The sequence below is a fragment of the Sus scrofa genome, chromosome 9, assembly GCF_000003025.6.
Source record: "Sus scrofa isolate TJ Tabasco breed Duroc chromosome 9, Sscrofa11.1, whole genome shotgun sequence".
Taxonomy (NCBI): domain Eukaryota; kingdom Metazoa; phylum Chordata; class Mammalia; order Artiodactyla; family Suidae; genus Sus; species Sus scrofa.
This window is the reverse complement of record NC_010451.4, coordinates 18,091,941-18,104,701: the sequence shown is the minus strand read 5'-3', so window position 1 is coordinate 18,104,701 and position 12,761 is coordinate 18,091,941. Positions and strand designations below refer to the sequence as shown.

The 12,761-nt window shown below is 37.0% G+C and overlaps 1 protein-coding gene across 17 annotated transcripts in view; it reads left to right on the top strand.

Moving 5' to 3' along the window:
• DLG2 (discs large MAGUK scaffold protein 2) overlaps positions 1-12,761 on the top strand; it is a 1,971,427-nt gene that overhangs the window by 1,442,716 nt on the left and 515,950 nt on the right. For all 17 annotated transcript variants that reach the window (XM_021102325.1, XM_021102305.1, XM_021102303.1 and 14 more), the window contains one exon: positions 7,653-7,789. In XM_021102325.1, the coding sequence (XP_020957984.1) occupies positions 7,653-7,789 (137 nt within the window). The remainder of the gene's footprint in view (positions 1-7,652; positions 7,790-12,761) is intronic.

Below are 12,761 nucleotides of genomic sequence, written 5' to 3'. Positions count from 1 at the left end.
AGGTAATTTGAGGTTTTTATGAGCATTGTATGACCTAAATCAAGGCAACTAAGCCTTTAGTCATTTAGTCAGTCTGGATATATTTGAAAAGTGTGTTCTCCTTGATCAATTCCAACATAATATTCAGCATCCAGCCCAAGTGCTAAACATTTTGTTTATTCTCCTCCTGCTTTTCCAAGAAGTAAATCATGGGAGTTCCCTTGTTGTAGAGTGGGTTAAGGATCTGGTGTTGTTGCAGCTGTGGCTTTGGTCACATCCCTGGCCCAGGAGCTTACATGTGCTATAGGCACAGGCGTAAATGAAAGAAAGAAAGAAGGAAGGAAGGAAGGAAGGAAGGAAGGAAGGAAGGAAGGAAGGAAGGAAAGAAAGAAAGAAAGAAAGAGAGAAAGAAAGAAAGAAAGAAAGAAAGAAAGAAAGAAAGAAAGAAAGAAAGAAAGAAAGGGAGGAAAGGAAGGAAGGGAAGGAAGGAAGGAAGGAAGGAAGGAAGGAAGGAAGGAAGGAAGGAAGGAAGGAAAAGAAAAGGAAAGGAAAGAAGAGAAGAGAAAAGAAAAGAAAAGAAAAGAAAAGAAAAAAGAAAAGAAAGAGAAAGAAAGAAGGAAAGAAAGAAAGTCAGTCACTGGGCTCACAGAACATAGTCCCATTACAGAACCTTAGAACTTATCCTAGCCTGTTCAATTATGTCAAGGTGTTCAGAGATCTATTTTTCCAAACAACTTGAGAGCTATTGAAAGCAGAGAATTTCTATTTATCAAGAATCAATTTGTAACAACTATAAATGGAAAGCAACCTTTCATTTAAAATGTATAAGTAATAAAAAATGTATAAGCAATGAGGTCCTACTGTACAGCACAAGGAACCATATCCAGTCTCTTGGGATAGACTATGATTGAAGATAATATAAGAAAATGAAAAATAAACCAATGGGACCTAATCAAAATGCCAAGTTTTTTCACAGCAAAGGAAACCAAAAAGAAAACAAAAAGACAACTTACAGAATGAGAGAAAATAGTGTCAAATGATGCAACTGGCAAGCAACTTATACAACTCAACAGCAAAAAAGCCAACAACCCAATTGAAAAGTGGACGAAAGACCTGAATAGACATTTCTCCAAGTAAGACATACAGATGGCCAACAAGCACGTGAAAAAGTGCTCAACATCCCCGATTAGTAGAGAAATGCAAATCAAAACTACCATGAGATACCACCTCACATCAATGAGAATGGTCATCATTAATAAGTCCACAAATAACAAATGCTTGAGGGGGTGTGGAGAACAGGGAACCCTCCTGCACTGTTGGTAGGAATGTAAGCTGGTACAACCACTATGAATAAGAGTATGGAGGTACCTTAGAAATCTATACATAGAACTACCATATGACCCAGCAGTCCCACTCTGGGGCATATATCCAGACAAAACTTTCCTTGAAAAAGACACATGCAGCCGCATGTTCATTGCCACACTATTCACAATAGCCAAGACGTGGAAACAACCCAAATGTCCATCAACAGATGATTGGATTAGGAAGATATGGTATATATACACAATGGAATACTGCTCAGCCATAAAAAAGAACAAAATAAGGCTATTTGCAGCAAATGGATGGAACTTGAGATCATACTGAGTGAAGTAAGTCAGAAAGAGAAACACAAATACCATATGATATCACTCATATCTGGAATCTAGTATACTACACAAATGAACTTTTCCACAGAAAAGAAAATCATGGACTTGGAGAACAGACTTGTGGTTGCCAAGGGGGAGGGGGAGGGAGTGGGGTGGATGGGGTGCTCGAGGTTAATAGATGCAGACTGTTGCCTTTGGAATGGATGGGCAATGAGATCCAGCTGTACAGCACTGGGAACTATGTCTAGTCACTTCTGGTGACTCTATACATGTATGTGTAACCAGGTCAACATGCTGTACAGTAGAAAATTGACAGAACACTATAAACCAGCTATAATGAAAAAATAAACAAAAATGAATATATATATATATATATATATATACATGAATGACTGGGTCCCTTTGCTGTACAGCAGGAATTGGCACAAACATTTTATACTTTAATACAAAATAAAGAAAGTAACCTTTAAAATTGTGTAAATTTTTTTAATTTATAAAAGAATCTACATGTGCCAATTACTAAAAATCATAGATATACTTATTCCCTTGTTACAGATGAGGAAACTGGGTCTCCAATTTACACAGTTAGTAGATGTAAGAATCAGGATGTGCAGCTAGCTCGGTTGTTGCCGCATTGCTGCTCAGTGCTTAGCATGAACTCTGTATCGACTGAGACACAGTGGTAACCAGAGGTCATGTGAGGCAGTGTAATGCTGTGTACATTACACAACTCCTACTGACTGCACTCATTTTTCAGCCAAAAAAGAGTCAAAAAGACTTTAAGGGGAGTCTTTCTCAGAGACAGGCAACTTTCCTTGTCTTCTTCTATTCCTTTGTTTATTCTTTCTTTCAATTAATGCACATTTATGAGGTAACTATGCACCTGTCCTGTTCCACTGTGTAGCACAAAACAGATAAAAATCCCTGTCATCATGTCACCAAGGAGACAGACAATTAAAAATTAAATGAGTACATAGATAATTTATATAGTATATTACAAGGTAATAAGTGCTAAGGGACACTGAGCAGTAGAGCAGTATGAGGAATTGGGGGGTACTGTTAGGGGACAATATTAAATAGGGAGGTCAGGTTCAGGCTTCTAGAGAAATTGAAATTTTAACAGCACCCTGAAGGAAGGGTATTCTAGGCAGCAGAAACAACTAGAGCAAATGCCCGAAGATGAAAGTGTGTCTGGCGTGTTCTAGAAATATTAAGGCAGTAAGTGTGTCCTGAGTGGAATGAAGAAGGGGAGTATTAGCAAATGAGGCAAGAGAAAGTGGTCCTGTAATGCAGACAGACCACCCCTGCTTTAACAGAGTGGATGAAAGGAAACCATGTCTCCAAATGGATCATTTGGCTTTGGTCTTAATTGCTCATTGGCCCTAGCCCACATTTGTCTTCACAGAGCAGCCCTCCAAATCTCAGCATCATCTGAGATTAGAATATTTAGAATACTGTTTCAGCCAGGTTCAACCACACTCACTCATATGCACTCTTAGATCATTACTTCTATAGAGTTTCTGGTCCACTCATTTCTTTACATTTATAGAGGCTACAACTGATAGCTGTTTATACAATGCATAGTATGTACTCAGGAGATAGATATGTGAGTGAGTGAGTGAATGAATAAATGGGTGGATGGATGGATAGATGAATGGATAGGAACAGATTTGATTTCATAACATAGATGGATACTTCTACCTGTAAATAACCTTGTATTCTGGATGTAGACATAAGATACACATTTCCGTATTACACAGAATTGAATATCTGCAATATGGGTTGAGGGTTGATTAAATGTTGATTTTTTTTTTCCCACTGTACAGCAAGGGGGTCAGGAAATGTTGATTATTTTTAAATCTATCCATGTTCCATCAAAGTAAGAGAAATCAGGGAAAATGTCTAGTTCTCTAGTTCCTATTAAATATACTTCATCTGGAGCAGAGTCACTAGTTAAAAGAAGTACTTAAATCTAATCTTGGGGAAGGGAAAGTTATTTCCCTTTTAGCTGACGTATTTATGTCTACAAAAGCCATAGCGATTTTGGTTGTCTTGGTAAAATCTTCAACTTCAAATGTCAGCTACATGTTATTCCCTTTGTTCAGCTTAGCCTTGTTTACAGAAGTAATTTGTTTTCTTAGCTCTTCCGTAACTCAGACTATCTGTGGCATTTACTGTTAGCATAGTGGATATAAATCAGAGTCCTTGGATTGGTTTTCACCTTTGGTCCGCAGTTTGCGGTGACTTCTATACTATTATAAATGCAGTATATTGAACCTAGCATATGGCTATGAAACTTTTGTAAATATGTTTTTTTTAATTTCCTTATCATTGCCTATAAATATGAGGGAACAGTTTTGGAAAACATGAGCTGATGTGTTTCATAGGAAAAGTCAATTGGGGACATTTTATTTATTCTTGGTCATCTTTCACTTGATAAACAAATTCTTTAAATTTGAGGCAAACAAGTACATTTAGCAATCTATGCAGCATAATTATTGACTTTAGTAGGAAATTAAGTAACACTTATTTTAACTTCCCTATCAATTTAAATCCATTTTCCATTTATTGTTATCAACTATTATAGTTAATTTAATAAAACAATCATTTTACTTCAAGTATAATTCCAGATATGTTACCTTATAATTTCCTACACTATTGTTTTGATTAACTAATCATTTGTGCTATCTTGAGAGCAGCTTATAGCCCTACTCAATATTTTTTCAGGAGTTCCCATTGTGGCTCAGCATTAAGGAACCCTACTAGTATTCATGAGGATGTGGGTTCGATCCGTGGCCTTGCTCAGTGGGTTAAGGATCCGGCGTTGCCATGAGCTGTGGTGTAGGTCACAGATGTGGCTCAGATCCAGCGTTGCTGTGGCTGTGGTGTAGGCTGGCGGGTATAGCTCCAATTTGACCCCTAGCCTGGAAACCTCCGTATGCCACAGGTGCTGCCCTAAAAAGTTTAAAAAAAAAAAATACTCCATTTCACTGTGCTTATATCGAATAAATACATTTTTTTAATCTTTTTAAAATTTTTAAAATATAGTTTTTAAAATCTCAGGTAACCCTGAGAAACCCCTCTGAGGCAGTGAGAGAGGAGCTAGGATATATAAGAGTTTTTGCAACAAAGAGCATGGAGCTGGAACAAAAGAGGCCTGGGCTCACTGAAATCTTTCCTTTGATATGCACCTCCTCTATCAAGGCCAGTATCCTGAGTTTTCACGGCCTGCAGGACTCAAAGGCTCTCACAGATGACAGTGACAATCTTTATCCTTAACTGCAATGCCCGCTGAAATAACTGGGCTGAAATACAACACAAGGAGGAAAAGGGGGACTATCAGGACATATGTGATAAAGGTGGAGGGGGAAGTGCATACAGCATGCACACGTTTTACAAAAGTTTGTTGCTGGTCTCCTGAAGGTCACTACCAGCCATAAGGAGCAGACAACACTATGAAGAATTGTAGTGTTTTTCTAGATATGAGGTGATGCAAGAATTGGGCACATAAAATCTCCTAAAAATATTTGACTATCGGAAGACCTGTTGTTCCAGTTTTCCCAGAGTGCCTCACTCCTGATATCCACCCTGAGCTCTGCGCAGGGGGTGTTGTGGGCCTGGCAGCTGCAGTGGCTCATAGTTTAATCCAGGTAGAGGCTGATGACAAGTGCCAAACTTCAGTTCACATTGTAATTTCAAAATGTCATGAAAATATGTGCTATAAGTATTGTACTGAATGAGTATTCAGTCATATTCTGAGAAGGATGCTATTTGTTGTTCTTATACTTTTAAAGAGTCTATCAAGCATTCTTTTAAAATGGTCTCATAATGATTTTTAATAGCTATAACTGTTATCACTCTATAGCTTAATATAAATGAAAGATGTTGGTTGTGACGGCATGGATGGACCTAGGGGATATTATGCTAAGTGAAATAAGTCCAACAGAAAGAGACAAACACTGTATCATTTCACATACATATGGATTCTAAAAAAACAAACAAATGAACAAACATAAATTAGAAACATAATTATAAATACAGAGAACAAATAGGTGGTTGTCAGAGAAGAGGGGAATGTGGGAAGAAAGAAATAGGTGATGCAGAAAAAGAGGTACAAACTTCTAGTTGTAAAATAAATGAGTCCCAAGTATAAAGTGTACAGTATAGGAAATATAGTTAATAACTATGCAGTATCTTTGGTAACACATCATAACTAGACTTATCATGGTGATTATTTTAGAATGTATAGAAATATCTAATCTCTATGTTCTCTAGTAAGAACTAACATAGGATTGTAGGTCAAGTATACTTTAGAAACAAAGAAATTCACTCATAGAAAAAGAGATCAAATCTGTGATTACCAGGAGGTGGGGGATGAGGAGAAGGGAAATTAAATGAAGACAGTCACAAAGTACCAACTTCCACTCATAAGATAAATAAGTACTAGGAATGTAATGTACACTATGACAAATATAATTAATGCTGCTGTGTGTTATGTATGAAAGTTAAGAGAGTAAATCCTAAGAATTCTCATCACAAGGAAAAAATTTTGTATGCTCTTGATTTTGTTTCTCTATGAGATGGTGAATGTTCACTAAACTTATGGTCATAATCATTTCGTGATATATATATATAAGCCAAATCATCATGCTGGACACCTTAAACTTATACAATTCTATGTGTCAATTATATATCAATAAAACTGGAAGAAAAAATTTTATAAACCATAGCATAGTAAAATTCATCTCAAAATAGAAAAATTCCATGTTTAAAATGATTTGATATTCTGTGGTTGGTTATAAAAATAATAAAGTCAAATATATAATATATTTCCTTATTCTTTAGACTGTGTATAGGGGTTCTTTTAATATTAAATATTTTATTTTTATTTTATTGAAGTGTAATTGATTTGCAGTGTCATGTTAGTTTTAGGTATGCAGAAAAGTGATTTAGTTATAAAAATGTGTGTGTGTGTGTGTGTGTGTGTGTGTGTGTGTGTGTATTCTTTTTCAGATTCTTTTCCCTTATAGGTTATTACAAAATATGGAGTATAGTATCCTGTGCTTTACAGTAGATCCTTGTTAGCTACCTGTTTTATATTTAGTAGTATGTATATGCTAATCCCAAACTTCTAATTTATCCCCCCTTTTTTCTTTAGTAACTGAAAGTTTATTTTCTGTGAGTCTGTTTCTGTTTTGCAAATAGGTTCATTTGTATTTTTTTTAGATTCTGCTTATAAGCAATATCATATATTTGTCTTTCTCTGCATGGCTTACTTTACTTAGTATGATCATCTCTAGCTCCATCCATGTTGCTGAAAATGGCATTATTGCATTCTTTTTTATGGCTTAGTAGTATTCCATTGTATATTTCTAGAAAATCTTTATCCACTCATCTGTCCGTGGACATTTATGTTGCTTCTACATCCTGGCTGTTGTATATAGTGCTGCAGTGAACACTGGAGTGCAAGTATCTTTTCAAATTATAGTTGTGTGTGTGACTAGCTTTACTATAAGTTAATAGCAGGAAATGCCAGGAAGTTTAAAAGATGTTAAAGGTAGAGAAGAAAACCTGAAAGGCAAAACATCAAGCTTCTTTTCCTTCTCTTTCTGAAATTATTACATAAATATCCAGAGTATCTTCCTTGTGACTCAGCTCAGAATTTGTGGAATGTTCTGATGGCCATAATTTCCATCCTGAAATGTCAAAAATATTGAGGTTTCTACCCAAATGATTAGTGCTGCTTCTGTTCTCTATGTTAGAGTAACAACAACAACGAAGATGAGCCCACAGACTAAACATGAGCAGGACAATATTTGTGTTTTGCTTCATTACCATTAATTGATAGATTTCAAATATTTAAAGAACAAGTTTGATTGATATAGAATCCTTATTATTATTTATTACTGTTGTAATAAATTAAGGGTTTTTTGTCTTAGGCTGTTAAAATGTGACTCGTAGCACTTTCTTAAGGAAAAAAAAAAAAAAAAAACCACAGGATTTTCTTTTTCTGTTTCTTTTCCATAGGTTTAGGCTTCAGTATTGCAGGAGGTGTGGGGAACCAACACATTCCAGGAGACAACAGCATTTATGTAACTAAAATTATAGATGGAGGAGCTGCACAAAAAGATGGAAGGTTGCAAGTAGGAGACAGACTGCTAATGGTAAGTGTGACTCAAGCAAAACTATATGTGTATTTATAAAGCTCTTGTGTCCCAGTGCATGACTGTCTTAGTTACTTCAGGCTGCCTGAACAAAATACCGTAGACTAGGTGAGTTGAACAGAAATGTTACCTTCTCACAGTTTTGGAAATGGTGAAATTTAAGAGCAAAGTTCTGGCCCATTCGGTTTCTAGTGAGGTCTCTCTTCTTGGCTTGCAGAGAGTTGTCTTCCTGCTGCATCCTCACAGGTCCTTTCTTCTGCACTTGTTCAGAGAACACTCTCTTCTTTTAAGGCCATGAGTCCTATTGGCTCCACCCATAACTAATCTAATTAATAACTTTAATTACTTCCTAAAATCCCTATCTCCATATACAGTCATGTTGGGGGTTAGAAATTCAACATATGAATTTAAGGAGACGGAGCACAATTCAGTCCCTAGCAGTGACCTTGGGCAGAAATTGAAAAGAAGGGAGAGCAGATTTTGTGGTAAGAGATATCAAAAGTATATGTATAATTGTATCTTATTTGTTGAGATTTTAAAGACAGAAATTTAAATTTTCAGAGGTCCTGTTGTGGCACACAGAAAATGAATCTGACTAGCATCCATGAGGATGTAGGTTCAATCCCTGTCCCTGTTTAGTGGGTTAAGGATCCCAGATTGTTGTGAGCTGTGGTGTAGGTCACAGGTGCGGCTTGGATCCTGCATTGCTGTGGCTGTGGTTTAAGCCGGCAGCTGTAGCTCCAATTCAGCCCCTACCCTGGGAACTTCTATATGCTGCAGGTGCAGCCCTAAAAAACAAATAATAATAATCATAATAAATTTAAAAATAAAATAAATTAAATAAATAAATAAATAAATTTTCACCCATTTTCATAAATACCCAAGGTACAAAGATTATACATGGGTTGTTTCTCTGATGTAATCCATCTCCTATCAGCCAGAGAGACAGCTAAATCCAGACTGATAGAGAGGTGGGTTTTGCATAACAAAGGGAACCTCACCATCTGGTTGATTGATGTGTACATTTCTATGCCTCTCTGTGTTCCTTTGTTCAACCAGTGTAGATACAACCCCTGACTTCCAAGAATTCCTAATCTCAGTTCTGCATAAGTGGATTCCATTCATCTTCTCCTTTCAGACAAAGTTACTACTATTTTATTTGCCAGCCACCTACATGTTTCAGGAGTCCTGGACAATGATTGACACCAACACACAGCCACCATTTCTGAGACATGGAGTTAAATGATAAACTAATGCAAAACTGAGACAATGATAAGCAGTAAGAAAAAAAAAAATGGGGATTGCATCTAATAAAACTGTTTCACCTCCATTTATTGTTTTATATCAAATCTACAGGATAATAATGAAATACTAAAAATTATAGAAGATAGCTCACAAGTATACCTAGTCTTATCTAGTCATATGTCTGCCTTTGTAAAACTGGCTCTTGAATCTATGTCTGCAGGGAACAGTTATTTCCAACACTTTCGTGAGAAGTGTTTGAGAAGGATCAACCTATACAATTTCAACAGAATAGTCACTTCTAGGACATGTGCAAGTTTTGGCAGTTGAACCTCAAAGTTCATTGTGTCCACATCCCTGGACTCTAGACAGGTTGTTTTTAGTCCCACTGGCTTACTCTTATAGTTGTCAATGATTTTTGTGTTGAATTAGCTAGATAAGAGCTTTATAACCGTCTTGGTAACTCACATTTATTTGGCATTTATTGTGCTCCATGTACTTTTTTTTTTTTTTTTTTTTTTTTTTTTTTGTCTTTTGGGGGCTGTACCCTCAGCATATGGAGGTTCCCAGGCTAGGGGTCCAATTGGAGCTATAGCCACCAGCCTATACCACAGCCACAGCAATGCAGGATCCGAGCTGCATCTGCCACCTACACCACAGCTCACAGCAACACCAGCTCCTTAACCTACTGAGCAAGGCCGGGGATCAAACCCCAATCCTCATGGATATTAGTCGGGTTTGTTACTGCTGAGCCACAACAGGAACTCCTCCATGTACTTTAAAAAGTGCTTTTCTGTAATGTAACATGTATTTCTCACAACAGCCTATTTTATATAAGCAAAGGGAAAAATTGAGATAGAGCTTTACTAACTTAGCCATAGTCTTTTTTTTTTTTTTTTTTTAATTTTCCCACTGTACAGCAAGGGGGTCAGGTTATCCTTACATGTATACATTACAATTACATTTTTCCCCCACCCTTTCTTCTGTTGCAACATGAGTATCTAGACAAAGTTCTCAATGCTATTCAGCAGGATCTCCTTGTAAATCTATTCTAAGTTGTGTCTGATAAGCCCAAGCTCCCGATCCCTCCCACTCCCTCCCCCTCCCATCAGGCAGCCACAAGTCTCTTCTCCAAGTCCATGATTTTCTTTTCTGAGGAGATGTTCATTTGTGCTAGATATTAGATTCCAGTTATAAGTGATATCGAACTTCCATATGACCCCGCAATCCCACTCTTGGGCATCTATCCGGACAAAACTCTACTTAAAAGAGACACGTACACCCGCATGTTCATTGCAGCACTATTCACAATAGCCAGGACGGAGTTCCCGTCGTGACGCAGTGGTTAACGAATCCGACTAGGAACCGTGAGGTTGCGGGTTCAGTCCCTGCCCTTGCTCAGTGGGTTAACGATCCGGCATTGCCGTGAGCTGTGGTGTAGGCTGCAGACGCAGCTCGGATCCCGCGTTGCTGTGGCTCTGGCGTAGGCCGGTGGCTACAGCTCCGATTCGACCCCTAGCCTGGGAACCTCCATATGCCGCGGGAGCGGCCCAAGAAATAGCAACAACAAAAGACAAAAAAAAAAAAGAAAAGAAAAGAAAAAAAAAAAAAAAAGGCAAAACAATAGCCAGGACATGGAAACAACCCAAATGTCCATCGACAGATGATTGGATTCGGAAGATGTGGTGTATATACACAATGGAATACTACTCAGCCATAAAAAAGAATGACATAATGCCATTTGCAGCAACATGGATGGAACTAGAGAATCTCATACTGAGTGAAATGAGCCAGAAAGACAAAGACAAAAGCCATAGTCTTAGTTAACAGTGGACAGAATTGGATTTCAAATCCAGGCAGTCTGGTTTGCATCCATGCTTGCAAGGACGGGACACTGTCTTTGCATTTGTTTTCTGGAATTTTCAGTCAGTTCTTTCTTTCCTTTAGTTATCATTCGGTCATTCATTAATTCCTTTATTTAACAAATAATATATTGAGTACCTAGCATGTCCCATGTAATAGCCATTACTCAGGAAGGAACTGTCAGGAGAAAAAACATGGTCAAACTGAATGGACAAAAAATGTGCCATTAATGAGTTCAGTCAATGTTGCAACTGAGAGTTTTTGGCTTCTTTAGTACTTAAAGTCACTGTAAGTTTCTTTTTCTTTTTTTTTTTATGCCATTTAACTGAGATTTGAGGTATACCTGACATATAAAAGCTGAACATATTTAATGTATATAATTCTATGACTTTGGGGATAAGTACATACCCATGAAATCATCACCACCATCAAAGCCATAAAATTATCCTTTACTTTCCAAAGTTTCCTCTCACCCCCTCTATTATTAGCATTATTATTCTTATTTTGTATGTGCATGTGGTAAGAATATTTAACATAAGATCTACCATCTTAGACGTTCCCACTGTGGCTCAGTGGGTTAAGAACCCAACATAGTGTCCATGAGGATGCAAGTTTGATTCCTGGCCTTTGCTCAGTTGCTGAAACTGCACGTAGATCACAGAGGCAGCTCGGATCCAATGTGGCTGTGGCTATGACATAGGCCAGCAGCCATGGCTCAGAGTTTACCCCTAGCTCAGGAGCTTCCATATATCTCAGGCGCCTCCTTAAAAAAAAAAAAAAAAAAAAAAAAAAACTAACATCTTGGCAAATTTTAAATATATAATACAGAATTATTAGCTATAGGCACTATACCATGTAGTAGATCTATCATTTTCATTCTTGAGGCATAATGTTTGCTTGTTTTTTGCCTTTGATGTGAAGTTTGTTCTTACAATGATGTGTCTTCTGAAACAGAAAAATATTATCAGGATATAAGACCCAAAAACTTCTCTCAGGAGGACAAACGTTATTGTTTGCTGACTTCGAATGCAATAAACTTGTGATATCCATTGTCTATGGAGTGCTAAACTGAAAAATGAAGAGAACGGTTTCATTCTAAAGTCATGTGTCATAGAAAGCGACTGAGTTCACCTTTGATTCATTTTTCTATGAGTTTAGATGTAGGTAGTTTCTAGAACTCTTATGGTGTTTCTTCAACCACTGTATTGTTATATCATGCTAGATGTTGTGTGTCCATTTCCTGAAGCTCTGTTTAAACTTTTAGCTTTATTTATATTCAAATTCTTAAAAAAAAAAAAAAACCCTCAAAGTCTAAATAATTCCATCAAAGGATTTTCCAGGCACCATGCTATTTTTCCATTATTATGTTCTTGATATTCATTGTAGATGTAATGATTTCAAAAATAGCTGTGACATAATCCTTAACTGTTTTGAGTTTTAAAGCAGTTTTTAAAAAAATGAACCTTGGACAATAATAGGTCTCTCTCCTCTTATGTAAGGAAAACATAATTAGTATTTCCAAGGCAACTGCCAAGCTGAATCTGGAAATGAAAGAAAATGATTCATTTTTTAATATTCTGAAAGAAAAATGACCCTGAGGGAGAGAATAAAGAAAAAAAATCACAGTAGCCACCCTAAAAGACCAATTACCTTGCTTCAACCAAAAATATTCATGAATGCCCTCCTTCTGTCATTCTTACCACCTCCTTGTCCCTTTACCACCCCCCATTCTTATCTTCTTTATCCTTCTCCTCTTCTGCTCTCCTCCCCCAAAGGAAGTATGAATAATTTAGACTGTGATTTACCAGCTGTACCACGCTGTGTCTATTTTTCTTTAAATAGCTGTTCTTCTTTCTAAAACAATGTG